Below are 20,572 nucleotides of genomic sequence, written 5' to 3'. Positions count from 1 at the left end.
CTTATGGGATATAGTGAAGATAACACAAATGGACTACAGCACTTGATCGTATTATAACCAGCAGTTCTCATGTTACTTCATAATTCATTTGTGTATGTCAGGCAGCGAGCAAGATGAAAGGATATACCCTGTGTGCTGACAAAATGACACTTTCTATCTCGTGGTCAATAGGCATGAACAGTTGGAATTTGTTGCATGATTAAAGGAGAGCTGCAAGAAACTGGATATCTCCCCAAGCGCAAACAGGTTATTCATTTGCTATTCTTTGAAGAGTCTGAGTATTGAAAGCTCACCCTTTGCCCGCAGGCTTTTCTCATGTACTTATGACCCAGTTATGTGCGGAAGTGTGGGCTTGCTTTTCTACCATGCTGCATATGATTAGATGCTAGTCATTTTTTCGGTCATAATGCAGGCAAGGGCAGAGATGTTGAAAATCTATGCAGGCAGGAAAAGACTGCCTGACATAATAGAGGCTGTAGGAAAGACTTAAGGATACAGCGACCAGTCTTTTTTATATATATATATATATATATATATATATATATATATATATATATATATATATATATATATATATATATATATATAAAAAAGACTGGTCGTATCAGATACCGTCAAGGTAAGGGCTCAACAGAAAAAAGCCATGACTTCTCTCCCCCTCACCTAAAACAATGTTTACATTCCACAGGTCATCCTCCCAACATATACAGCTTTAACATCACCATTGACTCTTGATCTCCGGAAAAAAAAGAGTGACAGGGCGATGACTAAAAGTCTATTGTTTTCTGTGGCTTACATTTCTCTAAGCACTAACTAGCTAAAGCTGTCAGCGAAAAGGCGCCTCGCAGGGACACGTACCCTCAGCTGAGACAGGATCTGTCTTTCTGGATCGCACTGTGACAGTTCCTCCTTTGGAGAGATCACTCCCCGTCCTCCATACCTGCACCTCCACAAAGCCATCGCTCTCATCCACGTGGTAGTCTGTGTTTCCAAAGTAGAAGATGGGAGCTGGGAAGAACAACAGAAAAAGGAATGAAGAAGATGAAGAAAAGCACAGAGTAGGATGTAATTCATAACCATCTTTCAGCTGTTTCACAACAGGATACTCGAAGGCTTGTTGTAATTGTTGAGTTGAATCTGTAATAGCTTGCATAAACTGCCTCTGATTACAGGAGAAATTGAGGGAACGTTTCCATTGAAACACCAGCAGGTAGTCAACCCTGTAATTGTCGCCCTTAAACAACACTTTCTAACTTCCTGGAAGTATGTTTTGGGGGGATTTCTAAATTTGTATGCACTCGAGTCCTAAAAGACAAAAAGCAACCTGAAGGCAGAGTGTCCTGGTTTTGTTGTGGATACGACTAGTGGTGGAGTTTACTATGATAGTGATGGGTCTGAGAGGCAGACAGGAGGCCTGACAGGAGGTCTGGGGGATGTAGAGCTCAATGTGCCAGCCCAGGCCTGCCTGACTGCAATTAGTGTTTCTATGAGCTGAGATTCTTCTGTAGCCAAACTCACCCACTATTATTCTATTTAACCCATTCAGGGTATTTTTTCTCTCATGTCATGCTGTTTGAAAAATGGTTGCTAAAGGGCCTCTCACTCTGTATATGCAGTCAGCTCCAACACTGTAAGAACTGCCATTACAAAGAGACTTATTTAGGGATTGAAACTGCAGGGAGTCAGTCATACTCGATTAGAACAAAACAGAAATAACCTGAGCAGCCACAAGATGAAACCAATCCATGAAAGCAGTTTTTTCTCACTTACAAAATGCATACATTCTCATGATTGATCAAATACATCATTGTTAGGATTACTAATGGGAACAAGACCCTACAGAGCCCTAAAAAGCGTGTGCTTTTTAAAACAACTGTGACCAAATAATGAATAAATTAAGTGAATGACGATAGCCATGGGCAGAGTTGTGGTTTCCATGACAATTGTGCACCTGCAAAATGATACTTAGCTGTTTCTCATCACACAGTATGAGGCAAAAAGGAGGGTGGGGATGTGGAACTGGGCGATACATGCTTTGAACAAAAACATATCCATACTGTTGTAACTGCATGATGATCATGCTATATAATGAAACCAAAGTACAAGGGCAAAACAATAGATTCACTGCCAGCAATTCTGCAAGGCACAATTACAGATCAAGAAAAATATGTTTATTATTTTGCACGATATAATTATTCTTTAAAGTAATCCGAGTCTCAGATGATATTGCACATGTTGAGGCTGTCTGCATTGCCAGCAACAGCTCGATATTAACAAGATAAGACATGTTCAAAAAGGGAAATAGTCTTTTTAGGCAAAGCTTTGGGATTTGTGGTTCTCAGAGGAGCCATCTCTGCGGTTGAAATAATATTTCATCTAAGGACAGAACACTTTTAGGCTTTAATCTGTCCTGAGAGCACAGTCAGGACAATGAGTGCTGCATCAAGAGGCTTGCAGCTGCCAAAAATGTCTCCCCACAGAGAAACCAAACAAAGATGGTTTTGGCTGCCTGCACTGGGTCCCCAACAGGAGGGGTAATCAGATCTACTAAGGTTGGCAGCCAGGAACTTGGGCCCTGTTGTACTAGTCCAGTAATCAGATAAGGTTTGTGAAGCAGACAAACAGTGAGCTTCAAAGAGCAACGGCCCATTAACAGAAAGGTAAACCCTTGGCTCCTGAGCTCCATCAGCCCAGTCAGCAGCACCAGTCTACGCCACAAAGCACATCTAAGGTTACCTGGATGTAAGTGGAGATGATCCAGATTTAGACCTGCCTATTATGTAAAATTATGTAAGTTGTATAAACTTTCATTTGTTCAAAAGACAATGAATTTAACCGATTCAATATAGCTTTTTCATACATTTTACTATTGTCATTAGTAATGGTTGCTTAACCATATGATCTATTAAAAAGAATTAAAAAAAAAGAAAGAAAAAGAAAAAGAAAGAAAAAACAAAGCCAAGTCAAACATGAGATAGCCTTACGTTTAGTCATTATGTCAGTACATGTCCTTCTGCAATATGCCAGAAGAAGGGCATACAAAGGAAATATCTTTACTGTGGCATATGTGTGATCATATCATAAAATAAGATGCACAAAGAGAGACAGAGGCATCCCTAAGGGGACTGTTACACTCCCACTGACTGCTTGATTCCACTTGAACTTTGCATGACATTCCCACAGCGCTAAGTGGCTCTTCTAATGGTGAGATTCAATTGAGCCCTGGCAAATGTTCCTCTGCCCACTGTGTGCTCGACAAATCTCTCTCCAGCAGCAAAAGTAGACAAAAGATACTCAAAATACTCAATACAGAATGAGCTACAACTTTAATTGTTGACGACTGTGAGAAATGTTCACATTTCTGAGTTTGAGGGTCTTATGGCTGTTGATTAGCGTCTCTCTGCTTAAGCACTTTGGACATCTGTTTATATCGGAATGAATGGAAATCCAGGTGAGACATAATGACAGGGTTTGTGTGTTCCCCCTTGATTCAGCCCCATCCAGGATATACTGCACACGCACAACACCCGCCCATCTTTAAAACAGCTCATAATCATACCTTTAGAACCAGAGCGAAATTTACAGGCATCTGACACATGACTATAAATACACGAGTGAAGTACCATTGAACAAGGATTCTTGTGTCTTACAGCCCCAACCACCAAAATATTTTCCCGGATGCAGAGTCTATATCAAATAGCAATTAACTCTGCAAGAAAAGACAAGTCCCTTCAAACCCATAGTAGCCAAGAGTGGAAACTGAAAGGGTGAGGAGGTTTATGTGCAGATGGTCTGCCGCGAGAAAATAGCATGTACTCTGAGGATAGCAGCTGTGCATACGGTAAAATGACTGGACAGCTTGTAAACTTTACAGTCCTACATGCCAAGTTGCCAGACAATGTACCTTTTATACAGAAAAAAAGGTACACATAATTCATGTCCCTGTTGTAAAAAGTAGCCAACTGTCAACATTAGCGAGAAGCTTGGCAAAAACTAATTGTACGCAGCAGCTCCATACTATAATCTGTCTATTTTTGCATTAGTTGCGCAAACTTTGCTCACATTATCTGTGTGTGTGTGTGTGTGTGTGTGTGTGTGTGTGTGTGTGTGTGTGTGTGTGTGGGTGTGTGCATGTGTGTGTGTCTGTGTGTATGTGTGTCTGTGTGTATATGTTGAGAAGAAGACAAAAACAAGTGTGTGAAAAGCTATTAGGCTCTGTGTTTAGATCTCTATTAGTAATATAAAACAACAACCAGTTTTGTACACAGTTTCCCACTAATTACCAGTTGTATTTATGTTTTTATTAACCATTTCAATGTTTACCTCGCTTGTTCACTGTTTCCTTCGAAATTGCTGCTGTCATTTAGATTCTGTTTACCAGTCTTTTCGGGCCGTTACTTGTTAGTTGGAGGTTTTGGCTTCTTCTTTTGATTAATTCTACCTCTCTCTCTTTTTTTTTAAAGGTTGATTTTTTAAAGTGTTTAAGAGGTTTTTTCACCTCTTTGTCCTCTCTACTTCAATTGTTTCTGGCATTAGCCACTTCTGCATTGGAGTGTCTATACTTCAATGTGCCCCCTCTGATAGCATGACTGTATTAACCTAGTAGTGGGCCCGAAGCGTAATGACCTGCTGGGCGCCTTGCATTCTTCCCACTCACTGTTCATATTTCCAAACTAATTTTGAATGAATTAAATCACCACAAATCAGGCATGAGTTTTCAGAGCCCTTAAGGGTCTGGGGCTTCTTGGTAATCTACATGACTGAAAGACAACCTGAACAACTAGCAGGGATCGAAAGTGCAGCAAGCAGACAATGATCCTTCACGACCTTTCCCTCGCGGCCTTTGCACCCTCGCAGAGACTGACAAATGTGTTTGTTGTAGGCCTTGACATGCTGGGAGCACAGCAGTTGGGAACAGCACCTGCATGGATCTCTGTGCATACTGTGAAGCAATTGCATCGTGCAAGTCAACAACACAACATGCAATGATTTTTTGACTTTGACATAATTTAAAATGTCTAATATACCATTTTTTCCAAGGTAACAATCCCTTTAATATATCTGCTAATATTAGATTATTGCTGGAAATTATATAAATCAATAAGAACAACTGCAGGATATTTTGCATCAATGTGATGAAGTACTTATTTCCAACTGATTACTTTAGTTGTAAATGTTTCTCAACTGACATTTCCACAAAATACAGCAATGCAGCAAGCATTGCTTATTATTTTATGGCCCAAAAACATTTTGAATGAGTTTTTTGACTTTTCTGGTTGTTACACTTTGTGTCTGGTATCAGTTGCCAACAACGTTTCTTCAGAGGCACAACTTTCTATTCCTGTACCATGTAAGTCTGCTGGTTTTGCTTTCAAACAAAGCAGATTTGAATTACTCGCTCTCTGCCAGTGAAGGTGTGCTCATTAGTGAAATGTATGTTTTGGTTGGAAAGAGAAGAAATAAAACAGTTTCTACAAAACTGGTTATTATTGCAGTAATCTTCAAGTAATTTAATTGTAAATCAAATCAACATTCTCAATTTAGATTCCCATAAATCATGTCATATTAACATCACACATTTGGCAGATAATAGGAGCTCCACCTCCCACTGCACTTGTGTGGCCTCGTGCAGGTGCTTGTACCGACATAAGTGGCCAAGACTGTGTTTGCACGGAAAGGGAGTACACACATTGGTGCCCTGTGGCTTCTAATTTCATCATATTGTGCTACTCTGGTTTGCTGGCTTGAAAAGAAGACATTGCTGACATGCATTTCTACTGATATCAGAAGATAGTGTTTCGAAGAACTATGAGCCCACGGCTCGGTGTAGCTGCTGAAAGCCCTCCTGGGGAGCCCCAGCATAGACCTCTCACAGGCAGGTGCTCGGGCAGGCACCAACTCCACACCCAGTGCACAGCTACTGCTGCAAGAGGGACGACAAAGAAGAATGTGATGCCCCCATTTGCCTCCCTTCCATATTTACTGGAGGGAAGTTAGGAACCTGGAGTATGTACTTAAATAAATCTAATACCAAAACAGGATAGCTGAATTTATGAGTGGGAATGAATCTTCTGCTGCCTTTCTACCCTTCCAGACAGAAGATTAGTCTTGTTCTGCTTGCCTCAGAGCTATTTACCATTTACTTCACCATCAGTACTCAAGCCATTTCATTATCACCTCCTTCAGGGAGATATGAAGGCTTGATACCACCACATTTCACCCCACTTTTCACGTTACATTTATTCAGTGGATGCAGGCAACCTAAACACCTCCAGCACCTAATTCAAATTACACTTTGGAGGTGCTGCTGCGCACTCTTTGCACACATCATTTGTGTATGTGTGTGTGTGTGTGTGTGTGTGTGTGTGTGTGTGTGTGTGTGTGTGTGTGTGTGTGTGTGTGTGTTCAGGCAGTCAATATGATGTCTTTTGTAGGTATGATAAGGAGTTAAGCTGTCGGACAAGAACTTTAGGCATTGTTTCTCTCAATGTTACATTGAAAGTCTTGATTGTTGACAATAACAATCAAATATACACAAATAATGGTTTCAAGAATGGAGGGTGTATTCTGGTCTTTACAATCATGCTGTATGGGGCACCCTTGTGAGTGCAGAGCTTTCTGACAACTGATATGCTTGAGGAGATTTTGATTGTCACTCAGACACTCTGACAAAGCCAGAGCCAAGGAAAACATGATTACAGATAAAGCAGGAATAAAACAGACTGTTGACGTTGGTTGTCAGTCCAAGTGAAGTTAATCCTAAAATGCACTGAGCCTTCTTTTCTCCTGTTTCTGTGTGATAATACACTGAGCCAGAGGACCCCTAATGTAGGCAAATGCATGCCAGGAAATCTCAAATATGCAGAGCGAGAACATTGCTTAGTATATTTTATAATGAATTGACTTTTCAAGCTACAAAAATTGGATTACTCAGGCAAGTCATTGTTTATAACAGTTGCACACTGGCTGATTCTCAATAAACCAGGGGCAATCATGAAAATAGAGTTTGCCTTTCCACACTATGAAAAAGCAGTAATGCATGAACATGACGATGCTATTTATCAGTAACAGCCGCAGACTGTGCCCCAGTAAAGAGGTGCTTAAGCAATTAACCCTTTGCCTTTGTTCTTCTGAGAGCACTTCCCAAGCAATCTTCAAGTTGGCTTATCTAATCTGGTACGTTTTAATATATGTATATATATATATATATATATATATATATATATATATATATATATATATATATATATATATATATATATATATATGCTTTATTTGTCAGTCCCCTGTTTTTTAAAACAGCGTTGACCTTTGATCCTAAATATAAATGCAACAGTATGTGACCGAGATTCAGTAAGACATTAATCGATATCATCTCCAATCAATGAGCCCTCTGGCAGTTGTGAAGACATGACTTGTTAGAGTCAGAGTCATCCATAAAGACAGTGACACTGTGGAAATGTAATAGTTGTAGAGGTAAATTCTTCTTGAAGTGTGTGAAGCACACTGAATGCCGTAAGGACAGACAGCCTATTAAAAACCTGTGTGTCTCAGCAGCTGCCTTGGAAGACTGGAGTCAATACCCAGGAGCAGTGGAGGTGAAAAGGCCCTGTACGCACTCTCCGGTTACACCGGATGGTGCTACAGTAAGAAAACATTCCAACCACGTAACCTCCTCTTTCCTCATGCAGGTCAAATCCACTTGAAGTGTGTGTGCTTAGAGGTCCACGGGACTAGAGGAGGAGAATAACCTGCTACACATTCTGAAAACTGCTGCTTCAGTAGCCTCAAAGACAAGACCTCCTCAGCACAGGCTCATGGACGGATGATTCACATCCTTAGCTCTATTGTTGATGTCTGAATACTTGCTAAAACACTGGAGTGTTTCATGAATTGATGCGATTATTTCAGCAGTTATCATGTCAAGGGGAAACGGTGCGAACAGCAGGACCATTGTCACTGAACAGCGCCACACATTTAATTTCACATTAGCGAGCTGGATGAGCTGTGCTCAAATCATGATTTTTTTTTAAATTTGCATGAAATTCTGTGATGCTTTTAGCAGCACGTACAATACTCTGAAATAAATGGGTCTCTTCAAGGAGGACTTTTTAGTAATGTAAGCAGTTGGAGAAGATTAAAATACATCTCAGTAAAGTTATCTTCAATAACATGCAGAAAATGAATAATTTTCCAATGGTCATTAATTTCTGACTACTAGCCATTAGATAACATAATGCTGAATTGAATATTGCACCATCACCCCAATTATGTAGCTTCAAATGGGTTTTGAGGAAAAACCCATTTGCCTGCGATCTCAGAGTCTTGACTTCAGAGCAGTGCTTCTGGAGATTTGTCAGAGCGATAGAAACCTGAGGAATGGCCGTCAGGTGTTGGGGAACAAAGAGGCGTCAGGAAGATATGGGAGACTACTATCAGCCCTCCAGTCTCAGCCTGTAGATACGAGATAAAGGCTTCGCCTCCAGGAAGGAGGCTTGCACGCTCAAACGCTTTCTCCCCGAGACGTTGTCAGACAAGCACAAACACACACCAAAAAAATGTCACATTCAAATACACATTGCATGCACAACACTATTTGCAGTCTGCCTGCCCACCTTCCTAACTGTTTGAATTTCTCTCTTTGATCAATTCAGCAAAAGATACTGCACTTTCAAAGCCTTTTTCAAAACTAATTCTCAGCTATTGTCGAAGTGCTTATCCATTACGTATATAAAGTAAGAGATTGCACAAATACATTAACACCTCCATCTAAATCAGATAAAAGCCCTTCTAGCCAAGAAACAATTTCACTCTAACTTTTCTTGAGGCTTTAATCACAATTGAAAAGCCTTTGAAAGTGATAGGAGCAAAAAGACTTGTCTCTAAATGCCACACAGGGATTCATTATGCAATTTCATTTCATTTCTTGTACCTGAACAGACGATTTGACACTGTATTACACTCCATTTCACAGTTCGGATCAGTGAAATGTCATCTTACCATCTTCCATATCGGGGATGATTGTGATTCGAGCTGCGGGGAACTCTGAGCCCAGACGGCCCCCCATCGGCATGCTGAGGGTGACATTGAAGCTTTCCTCGTCTTCGTACAGGGAGTCATCAATGATCACCACCCGGCAGGATTTCTCCACCTCCCCCTTGTCGAAGCGCAGGATGCTGTGATGGTCCTCAGGCCTGGAGATGTAATCAGAGTAGGACAGCACTGTGGTGGGGAGGGTGCCTGTGGCCGAAACTTAGTGGGCAGAAAACAGAATTACAGAAAGCAAAGTTAATGATCCACACTTTGTCACAATACAGTTTACTTTTTTTCACAAAAAATGTAAACATAAATATGATTTCCTTTTTTTCTATTTTTTATTAACAATGTTTACATGTATCACTAAAATACTACTTTGTCTATATGACTAGCAATTACTCTTCACATTTAAGTGTCCCACTTAAATTTCCGCACGCGTTACCTTGCTGAGTGTAGCAGATGACCATCAGCTCCAGACTGACATCTCCACTCCTGTGCACTGGGATAAGCAGCTCACCAATGTCCTCCTCTATGTTGTATGCGGCTGAGGGTATGAACACTGTTGACTCTGGATATGAGTAAAATCAACACACATCCGACATAGTGCGTTAAAATTATTGGAATTGAATACCTTTATGTTAAATTGTATCTGACTTTTGGTCAGGGGGAATCACTTCAGTATGATCAGTGTAGTGGCCGTTGATGAGGTGGGTGTGCTACGAGGTAGATGGGTCGGCTACAGAATAGGAAGTGGGTATACTCTTCTGAGAGGTGGTATAGCCTCTATCCCCACATATACCCTCCACTACATTATGTATGATCAGTTTTCTGGCAAATTGAATGTGAAAATTCGAATATCAGGTGAAGTGAACTGAATAATGAAGAAAAGTGAAAAGCTTTCAAAACATCAAATCATGTGTGACATTATTTGCATCAATAACATTTGGCACACTGGATTGCAGCTTACACACACTGACAGCTCTCATTACAGCTCTGCTTCCATCATGTTTAATCAAAAGCCACCCTCTACTGTTTGTTTATCTGCAGCAAACATTAGAACCCAGAGTCGGCTTTCACTGATACACAGAATAACACAGAGAGACGTGCATGAAGAAAATGTTATCTGTCAGACAACGCTGATTCTGAAAAGAGTAAGGAGTCCTTAAGGGAATTAAAATTACAAATCGGTGTCTCACACACTTTAATCTAAACCTTTCCACAAAAATAGGCTTGTGTTAATTCTGTCTGCAAGCAGAGACAAGTAAACTATTTGTTTTTTTCTACTCAGTTTTACTGGCAGCTTTCCATCTCTTTGTCTCCTTCCTTCTCTGAGCTGCATATGACAACCAGGAAGGTAATGAGCTTGCAACATTTCAGCCATAAAATCCAAAGAGGCTTTGTCTCCCTCTCAGCGAGCGTTGTGGTCACCCACATTTACAAGGTGCTGGTAAGCACAACATATCCTAACCTGACGTCCTCTCCCTCCCTGAGGACAAAGAAAACAATTGCATGGGATGATGTGACCACTCTTCCCTTCTTGTTTCAAACACTAAGCTGCTTTCAGCCTGAGCCAGTGTGAGATAATTTATTTTTCACAGTTGCATGGTGGCAGCCCCTGGACTATTCAATCGTTCTGCTTTCAGTGAAAAGAAACGAAAAATACATTTTTATGAGCCTTCAGAGTTTATTTGACCTTGAGAGGCCAAAATGCATTAAATCTTTAGAAACCATAAACAGTATAATGTTATGATAATATTCACATGGCTGCTGCAAGACAATGTCTGTTCATGGAATAAAGAAACCAAAATGGAGAAATAGCTGCCAGTTTGGTTGATTGCCCTCTGGAGACTGATGTTCTGTGAAACACATTTCCAACTAAACATGTTAATTAGGATACATTGTCAACAGCAAATTCTTCCTTTTCACCCAATGAAGTCCTGTGGGATGAGGAGTAGCAGTATCCATATTTATACTGTGCAGTTATCCATCTCAGCTCTATCACAGTCAAGCTGTTTTCAGTAACATCGTTCATCTGTTCTTGTAGAGCTCATTTCAGATGAGAGGTCAGTGTGGTTATATCCATATTTCCTTTTGACATTGTTTATCTACACTTGTGGAAAGAAAATATGGCCCATAGCTATGGTTTGCTTTTTACTCATTATCTAGTTATTTTTATAATCAAGTTGGGTTCAGGGTGTTGTTGGTTTCTCTCAGCATTCATTTTCCATTTGAATTAATTATGTATTTAAAGTATCATGTGCTCTGATGTCCTTGGGCAGATGGAGAGAAGCACTACCTTAAATCATGAAACTGAGATGACTCTTAGACCTAACTTATATCTCTGCTGCTAGAAAAATATACACTTTAGTTACTCTAATAAAGATCTGTAAAATGCAATGCATTCCTTGAGATGCAGCCTAGTTTTATGATTTGTCTATCACTTTGGTTTCCCGGTTTCTATTAAAATGTTATTTGTCGCTGGCCCTTCAATCAGCCAACGAGTGTATTATGGGTATATTACGGACATCTTTGTCCCCTCTACAATGGATTTATTTCTGCATGATTGTTGTATGAACATCTATGCAAAATTATGTCACATGATTTACTGTTCGACCTTGTGAGATCAAACGCCCAACCGTATTTCACAAAGCTGGAAAATGACCTCAGTGTGTTTCAACAAGGCAAAAAAAAAGGAAGTATATAATCTCACTAAAACTAAGCATAATCAACATTGTAAGCAAGATAGTTAAATATAAACATGTATCATTACTGACCATCATCCGGGTCCAGGATCTCTACAGTGGCAATCTCTGGGAATTCAAGGGCTGCCATCACCGGCTCAGACAAAACGATTTGAAAGGTCTCTGACACTTCAAACTCGTTATCTGACAGGATCCGCACCTTCCAGGTGGCTGTGGTCTGTCCTGGGTTGAACTGCACCTGTTTCTGAGATTTCCCTCGAAAATCTTTGTCCTTTTGTGCAGTGCCATCCGTTGTACCTATACCTTTGGAAGGACGTGGAAAGGAAATAGGTTATTATCATAATCAGGTAGCATATGTCAGCCATGTGAGAGAATGTATCACCTTGGTCAGGTTTTGGTACCAACAATCATTAATATTAATTGTTCATACCACTATTTTAATAAACACATTTCTGTGTAATGTATCTGCATTCTGTGCATCGTGATATCGGTGTGACCACGAATGGTCATAGTTCCGCGGATTTACAATTAAACAACTGTTTTTCCAGTAAAATGTCAGGTCCTAGTTAGTCTAACCCGACACTATCTGCCAATCTTCTCGGGGCAGTTTCCCACCCCCAGTGTTTCTAATGGCCATGGTGGGAATAAAGTCAATTACTCCTCATGTCAGCCTGGTTTTAGCAGCAGGGATTGGAGGCTGACTTGCAATGTCTGACCTTCAGCATGTGAGCTGTTTGATGGGGCCTAGAGTCACTGTGACACTGGCAGGATTCCTGTTAAGCAGGAGCACTGGAGCTGGTGAAACGTCACACAGTCTCTCCATTGTCTTTGTTATCTGGCCACATAACAAGCGCAGGGGTCTGGCACTAAATAGAAAGAACCTAACCGCACACCCCAAGGCAATCCCAAAGGCTTCCATAAATGTGAAAACAAGAAATTACTATATAAATAAAGCACTAGCATAAGCATGAATAACTGAAACGTTTAAAAAATATATGCTGTTTGTTTACAACTGAGGAAAGAAGAAAGAGAAGAAAAAATCTGAAATATCGCATCAGGACGACTCAAAATCTTCAAAAGACCACAGATTGAGAAATGTATGAGTTTGGGCTTTTAATAAAATTACCATTCTGTTTCTTTGAAGAAAATGAAAAGTGGGCTTTGATATGCAAGTACAGAGAGAAGGAAAAGGCCCCTGTACATATGTGGTCGGATAAAATGGTCAAGGTCAATGGAGCTTGCAAAATCAGTAGTCTTCAAAGAGTAGCTAGGAGAGAGGAAGATTTGCTCCAGACCATCTGGCTGGATTGGATAGCCCTGATCACAGCAGCCACTCTGAGGGTTCGCGGCAGGTGGGTTCGCTGTAGCCTCCAAACTGGTGACACCTGCACTGTGCTCATTGACCAGTGAAGCAGCAGCCCACCAGTGGGCTCCTCAGATCAGTGTTCACTCAGGTGGGGCTGGGCAAGAAGAGATATCCCCAGTCTTCATGAGAAGGTACTGGCCAGGGATTAGTCACTATCTCATTGCAACACTGAGGCAGATGGATGGCTTGAATTGTCAGGTGCTGGTGGCCTGCAGACATGGTTTTCTGCTTTTGCTCTCTGATCCTCAAAGCAACAAAGGGAGAGGGAAACTCTAAATGATTACTGTCAGAAAGTATGATAATGAATGCCCTTATTACTTTTTTTTGTACCTTACTAGGACAGGATATTGCACAGTTCTTAACTGCTGCAGATTTGATTTTGAAGCATGTCGTATGACAAAAAATGTTATTTCTTAAGTAGCATGTTCATTATTAAAGTGTTGCTTTTAGTTAGGTCAGCAAATGTTGTTCTTGGTAAGAAATTGCATTTAGAAAAATAAACTTTATTGCGATTGGTACTTTGAGGGTGCAGTAAAATGGTCCTGACCTGAAAAATGAAGTACAAATTGTAGCTTCTTTTGTGTGGTTTCCATCACCGGCATGGAAAGGTACATCATCCTCCCTCATCCATTATCATTCCCCTTCACATGCTGTCTCAATCATAAGAAAACTGCACTATGAAAAGCTATGGTTTGGACTTGAAAGCACACAACAGTAATTTTGAACATTTTGAAAATTCAAGGCATGTTTTCTCTGGGCACTGAACACAGAGTGCATCCAAAGTTCAAAGTAGCGTTTCTTTAATTTATAATGCAAGCATTAATAAAACAGTAGTGATGCTCCAGTAAAAAAAGATCAATAATGTGACTGTTTGACCAAGCTCCTTACACAAGATACATGTTGTTATTTATTATTAATTAATTCATTAAGAGATCACTGTGGGGTCATCACACAGGCATTTCAGTTGATTGTTCTGCCTGTATATCTCTAGAGTATATTAGTATCTGTCTTAAAATGTTAATTTGTATTGCACTGAGTGGCAGCGATGGTGCAGTGTGAGGCACTATTAAGCCAGCAACATTTCCACACCATATCACCTCAGAGATGCATTATTGCTCTGAAACCCTGCGGCATACAAAGACACTAGAGCAAACTATGTGATTTGACCTTTGACATCGGGTCACTTTAATACATTTTCATGGACAGAACAAAAGTGCCACTAATAAGAATTCCTGCCACTCATAAATACTTACAGCAGCTTGGTTTTTATTGTACCGGGTGAAGAGTCATTGTCTGTTTAGTTCCGGACAATAAACTTCCTCGACTAACATTTGGAAAGGCGCCTTTCCATGGACACCAACTTTGGGTGACCTCTCTCATGCGCACATGTAGTCACTGAGGCATTGTCCTGTGCTTTTGTGTCATTGGAGCGTAAATACTGGTCGGAGAAGTCAGATGAAAGGATGACCCGTGTGACCTTAAAGGATGTCTAGTTCAGCCTTAGAGTTGTCCTGAAATATATACGTCTGTGTCTATTTGTGTCTGTGTGCTGTGTGTGTTTTTCATTTTGTTTGTTTCTTTGTCTGTTTGAACTTTCACTTTCAGGATACCTGAGAAGAATCAGCAGATTCAGTGAAAGTTTGCGGTAAATACGTCCTTAAGCAAAGCAACAACTGAGTACAGGAATAAATAAGTCTGTATACTACAACACAAAAAAATGTGTATATGTTGTTGTGATCTACTGTACTTACCTTAATGAAAATAATCCGGCACATGGTACTTTTAAAAAAGGAAAAATTCTCACTACTCCCTTTTATTTTGTAGTATCTACTAAATATGTTTTAAATACGTTTTATTTACGAAACATTCCATTCATATATTTATTTACTTACTTACACATTCATTTATTATTTTTTAGGGCAACATTCTTCCATTAAAATGAATTATTAAATTAAAGGTTTCTGCTTACTAACGAATGAAGTCTCCCCCAGGTAGCCCCGACGTTTCAGCACCACTTCCAGGAACTTGGCCTCTTCGTCCACCACGTAGTGTTCCTTCTCTAAAGAGATCCAAGCCCAGTTCAAACGGAACTGCTGGTTCTTCAGTTTGTTGCCACCTGAAAACAGATACAGTTGATCAAGTTAAAAAAAAAAACCATAAAACTCATCACACAGAAAGGGAAAACACAGACGAAAGGTCAGATAGCCTCTCCAGGACAAAATAGCCTATTAAATAATAATGTTTGGGGAAATGTATATTGCTTTTTGTTTCTGGACAGGGATTTTCAACACCCCTTATTAGAATGATTTCTTGGTCATCCTTAGGACTTGACTTTGAGACTTTTTGCCAACACTCAGTGGAAGGTAGGAGTGGTGCACAGCCCTTATGCTACAGGAATGGAGTTTGCTTAATTTCTAATTAAGATAAACAATGGCTGTTTCCTGTCTGAACTGGGTTATGTCATCCTTGCCTTTTGAACTTGGATTCAAAGGCCGAGGCTAAGGAGGCCATCACTGCTACCATGTGGCCATAAAGACTCAAAGCAGATCCACTTCCACAGACATCAAACACACACAGGTACACAGACACTGACACGTGCAAAGAGATACACGCACTGGGTCATACAGAAACCACACTCAATTTCAGAGCACTGACTGGCATTCTAAATAATTATCCACTGATTCCTAGAAATCTGCATGAATGCATTCACCAGGCTGCATAGTGAGAGCTGGTGCCTGCTGCTGTATTGGATCAGAAGGACGAGATACAGATGACTGAGCCACTAGACATCTGGCGGTACTGAAAGTTGTGAAATAAAAGTGAAACCGCTGGGAGGCAGCAGGGACATTGTTCAGAGGGTTCCGGTTGTTTATGTTAGGCCCGACTGAGAGCGTCTACCTCACCCCACCTATGCCGTTATGGTCCGTAAATCTGTTACATCCAGCTGACCGCTCCACTGTGTCCATTTCCTTCCTCAATGGGCACGGTGAGACCTATACACATTCACCCTGGGTGTTTTATTATGCGTGAGGGTGCATGCATTTACGAATGTGTGTGTCTGAGTGTGTGTGCATGTGAGAAATATTCCCTGCACCTATTCAGAGCTCGTTCCTTTGGTCTGATAGTCTACATATTTCCTCACACAGAGTATAATTGGGTCTTAATGCCTGGACATTGATGCTTTTTGACAATATTGTGCCATAACTGGAATAAAAGGTCAGTCTGATGCACACGGACAAAGGAGAGCTCGAATTGCTTCACTCCATCTCATACAGAACCAACAACTCATTTAAATAATTTTGTTAACTAAAATGTATTGATACAGAAGATAGAGACAGATGCTCCATGAACTGTAAGATCTATTTCAGAGCACACTTCAGAGTTCAGAGAGACTCTGTGATTGTCAACACCGAGCTGTAATTGGGATAAAAGGCTGCAGAAACTGCTCTATTTTTTCCCTCCTGCAAAATTTACAAATTGTTTGAATCATTTAGTTGTATTCCACTAAATGGTGTTTTTAATTGATGAAACTTCTATAAAAACAACCAGAAGTTTTTATAGTTGGTGTTGTTTTGTTGGTCTGCTTAGACATCAACTCATTGTGCCTGTGCACAACCCATTCGTCTGTTAATTCCAAATAAATTGTTATTTAGTGTTATGCCAGAATTTGCTTCACTAACAGCATGATAGTGTCCACTATCATGCGTGACAAGCACATAATAAATGACAAGTACAGCAGGAAAAGTTGTTTCACAAGTCAGTATGGCATTAAGTCTAATCCAATAAAATCACAAACAAGCATGATCTCTCTTACGCTTTTTGGAAAGCTAGCAATAAGAAAAAATAAGAAAATCGAAAAACTGTAAGTAATGAGTGCAAAACATTTAAGGTTAAAATTATTTTTGCACAACACTGTGTTAAAAGCAACACATATAATGCAGAGGTGAACTTACTTTAATATATCAACTGGAAATAGAGACTTGCAAAACATGTTTTGATTTTCTTTTGAAAATGTCTCAAGTGATACATGTTTCACCTCATACATTCTTGCGGTATACCACAGTGTAGGATTAATGCTTCCTGTGTGTTCCACATTATTCTTCTAGAGACAGGTGACCTGTGTATGACAGGACCTCCCTACTCCATTTGGATAAAAGCCAGCTGCATGGCACGCATGCCACCGGTAAACACTACATGTCTGATATCTGAGTGGAGAAGGAGGTAATGGAAACCGAGAGGGTCTTGGGTCTTTATGTAGTTTCACACATTGGCGTAGACTTTGAAATAGCATTTAACACGGCTGATACATTTGATCGCCAGTGTAATTCTAGAAAATAGAACCTATAATCATCTTTTTACAATCAAACATTCAGGTAGGGACATTTTAGGGCTGTTCATCGTTATGGATTCATCCCAAGTACCTCATACATTTCAATAAAAGCATGAAATGGTTACGTTTTGCATATTTTTTTACAAAAAACTAAAGAAACAGCCTACACATCAAGCTAAGCATCAAAGAGGCAGCGCTAACTTTCAACATGAATCATGTTAAACACCTGTTTGCTTTCAACAGTGTTCACAAACATGAAGTGGCTCTATTCATTATTCATTTTTCATATCAGGCAAGATCTGAGGAGGATACATCCAGCAGCGCTTTAAAATCTCAGGAAAAAATAATTCATGTTCACAGTTTATCCAACATAGAATCGTACCATGACATGAGCAAATATTGAGTTTAGGAGACCTTTAAGTGCCAAAGCTGTAGTGTGGCCTTCAGGGAGCTTGGGAGTGGAGGTGCTCGTTTCCAGAGGATCACTTCACTCCTCCAGATTTCTTTCTAATTAAGATAAGCAGGGGTTGGAGTAAGTCCACTTCAAAGAGGCCCCAAGGAAAACACCAGAGTTAATCTTTAACCCACACTGAAAGCAGTGAGACAGAATTTAGTGAACAATATCGGTATCTCTCATGTTGGGTCTTTGGCACTGCTGTGCAGTTTCATACAGAAACATCACAGACATCATAAATAGTGAATACATCGCATAAGCTAAGATACAATACAATGTCCACATTCTCATTAAAAGCAGGAGTCCTACAAATTCCAGTGGCTAGTCATCTTAATTCATTCACTGAATTAATTACCTGCCTGCCTGCACTCCGTCTTGTTTGTTTCTAGTAAACCTTTTAGCACTCATGGTGAGGAAAGGGAAGGCAATCCCCAGTGATGTATAACACCCTCTCTATGGTGAGTATGAGTTATGAACCTTCAAACAAAAAGGTATTGTACAGTTCATGTCGCCGCACTTCGAAACACAAGTTCTGTTCACTCACATACTGGATGTGTGTTGACGGACAGAAGTCTTTTGAGAGAGGCTAAAGAATGTGAGAGACTGGACTGTGCCAACTTCGTGCCCCTGTCTCCTCCCAGAATACATGTTGCAGACAGCCCTTATTTGGTCACCGTGAAGCATCGTGGGGCCACGATGCCCCATGGACTCTCGTCTGTTCATTCAACTAGGCAGACAGACAGGCGGCCCTTTGCCCACAGAGCCAGCACTGCACTGATTAGGCAGGATAAATTGGGACAAGCTTGTGAATCCTGTTCAATAGACACAATACATCTAAAAATATTTAAAGATCATATACTGCAAATGGACTTTGTGTTCTAATAGTGTCCATGATCTGCAATAACTGTGTTTCACTGTAGCATTAAAGACGTCAAATAAAACTTTAGGGATAAATTAACAGTTGTGTACAGGACCAGCAAAGTGCTTACTGGCCAGCGAGTTTAGTTTAGTTTTAGGCGTGGGATTCACAAGGAGTCCTTTCAAATAGTATTAAAACGGACCACATTCATAAAAAAAGGCATTACTGAATCTGAATACTGGCGAAACTCTTCGACGGTAGTTAAGGGAGACTGGCTGCTTAAGCACTTAATAAACTTTCAATTTGACTGTTTTCTTATATGGGGGGTAATTGTAATGATATGTAACTGCCAAAATCAGGTTTCACACCTGTATTGGGAGCCACAAAGTCTTATGAAGCAGATTTAAGTAACTTGTTTCAGCCAATTCACTCATAATAATTCAAATGTATCAAAGCCTAGGGATCTTTATCTAACAGGTAGTATTTGTCTTCAGTAAACAGCAAAACGTTATTGTTTACAAAATAACTATCTCTACCCAATTTGGTTCATTGGTAGAGCCAAAAGATGGAGATGAGAGATTAGTTAATCTTTTGGTCTGTCCATCCAACGTTTTGATCCTGACCAGACTGCCATAAAGTCTGACATTAATCAGGATGATTTTATGAATATTCAAGGTCCCCACAAGATGGCTCCTAATAATGTGAGTGATCCTCAACCTTCATCAATGACAAGATTTCATGACAAAGTACGTTGAAAACTAATGATCATGAAATTTACTGTGGCTATTCATGATTCTGAGAGGGATGAACCAGTTAAATTTAGAACAATACATGAGGTTTCCTTTCGCTCAACTGCAGCAAAAACAACATCATTTAAAGCCCCACAAGTAGTAAGGCTCTGACTACAGAATTGTCACTGTATCATTCCATCTAAGACTTTGCTATTGATGTGTATGATGAAAAGTGTAGTTTCTAGGGCCCTTTAGCAGGTCTTTAGACTTGTTTGACATGTTTAGCTCCATGGGCTTCCATGACAAGAAATTAAAGACAAAATGGTCAGCTGACTACATTTAAGTTAAAGAATAGTTAATAACAAATATTGTTCTAAAGAAAATCTATGACAGAGCTTAATTTTTGTGATGGACATAAATGTATTCTATCCTCATAACTTAAATTATCTCTATAAAATTAGGTTCCAGACTATACCAGCATATTTTTCACCTCTCCAATTAAGGGAAAAGGGATATGATAATCCTGTTGAAGGAAAGAAAGCTCATGGCAGAGCAGAGAGAAAGAGCGCTGTGGTCTAATCACCTTAAGCCTTTTATCAGCAGTAACGAGTTGGCAATGGTTTGAAAGATTTAGAACTGTTATGATTTCACAGGCCCGAAGCCTTTTTCTACAAGCACGGCCTTTCATGGAAATGGTCCACCATAATGTTAGCCGCTCTGCAGGGTCCATTCCGGCTGTTGTCGGCTCTGTGTCCGCTCTTACACACTGGTCACTCTGAGGCGACATATGAGGGGCCTGAAAGAAAGGCCAAAGACACTTCTGAACAAAAGTGCTGGGTCAGAGAGCCATGCATGGCTTGAAGCAAGCAAGGCTTTGCTCTCAGCAGGAAAGGTTCTTTGAGATTAACATGTGAACCAAAACAATGGAGGTGACTTAATACTCTGCTCTGTCCAAATGTGGAATACAATGGATGGACTTACTTTCTTTCTTAAACTTTCAATAACTATATCATGAATAAACATTTGCTAAGGAAAAGTTTGTCTGAGGCTTCACACCTCTGTTCAGAAAATATGACTTTGAGTTCATTTCTATG

The 20,572-nt window shown here is 40.1% G+C and overlaps 1 protein-coding gene across 1 annotated transcript in view; it reads right to left on the bottom strand.

The window, feature by feature from the left end:
- The window catches only part of frem2b (FRAS1 related extracellular matrix 2b), a gene marked incomplete at its 5' end in the record, with an annotated part of 48,188 nt that overhangs the window by 10,424 nt on the left and 17,192 nt on the right, over positions 1 to 20,572 (bottom strand). Inside the window, 5 exons of the mRNA XM_079225121.1 lie at positions 859 to 1,008; positions 9,001 to 9,252; positions 9,479 to 9,604; positions 11,811 to 12,041; positions 15,074 to 15,220. Of these exons, the coding sequence (XP_079081247.1) occupies positions 859 to 1,008; positions 9,001 to 9,252; positions 9,479 to 9,604; positions 11,811 to 12,041; positions 15,074 to 15,220 (906 nt within the window). The remainder of the gene's footprint in view (positions 1 to 858; positions 1,009 to 9,000; positions 9,253 to 9,478; positions 9,605 to 11,810; positions 12,042 to 15,073; positions 15,221 to 20,572) is intronic.

This window comes from Taurulus bubalis (genome assembly GCF_910589615.1).
Source record: "Taurulus bubalis genome assembly, chromosome: 10".
NCBI lineage: Eukaryota > Metazoa > Chordata > Actinopteri > Perciformes > Cottidae > Taurulus > Taurulus bubalis.
This window is presented reverse-complemented; position numbering and strand designations above follow the sequence as displayed.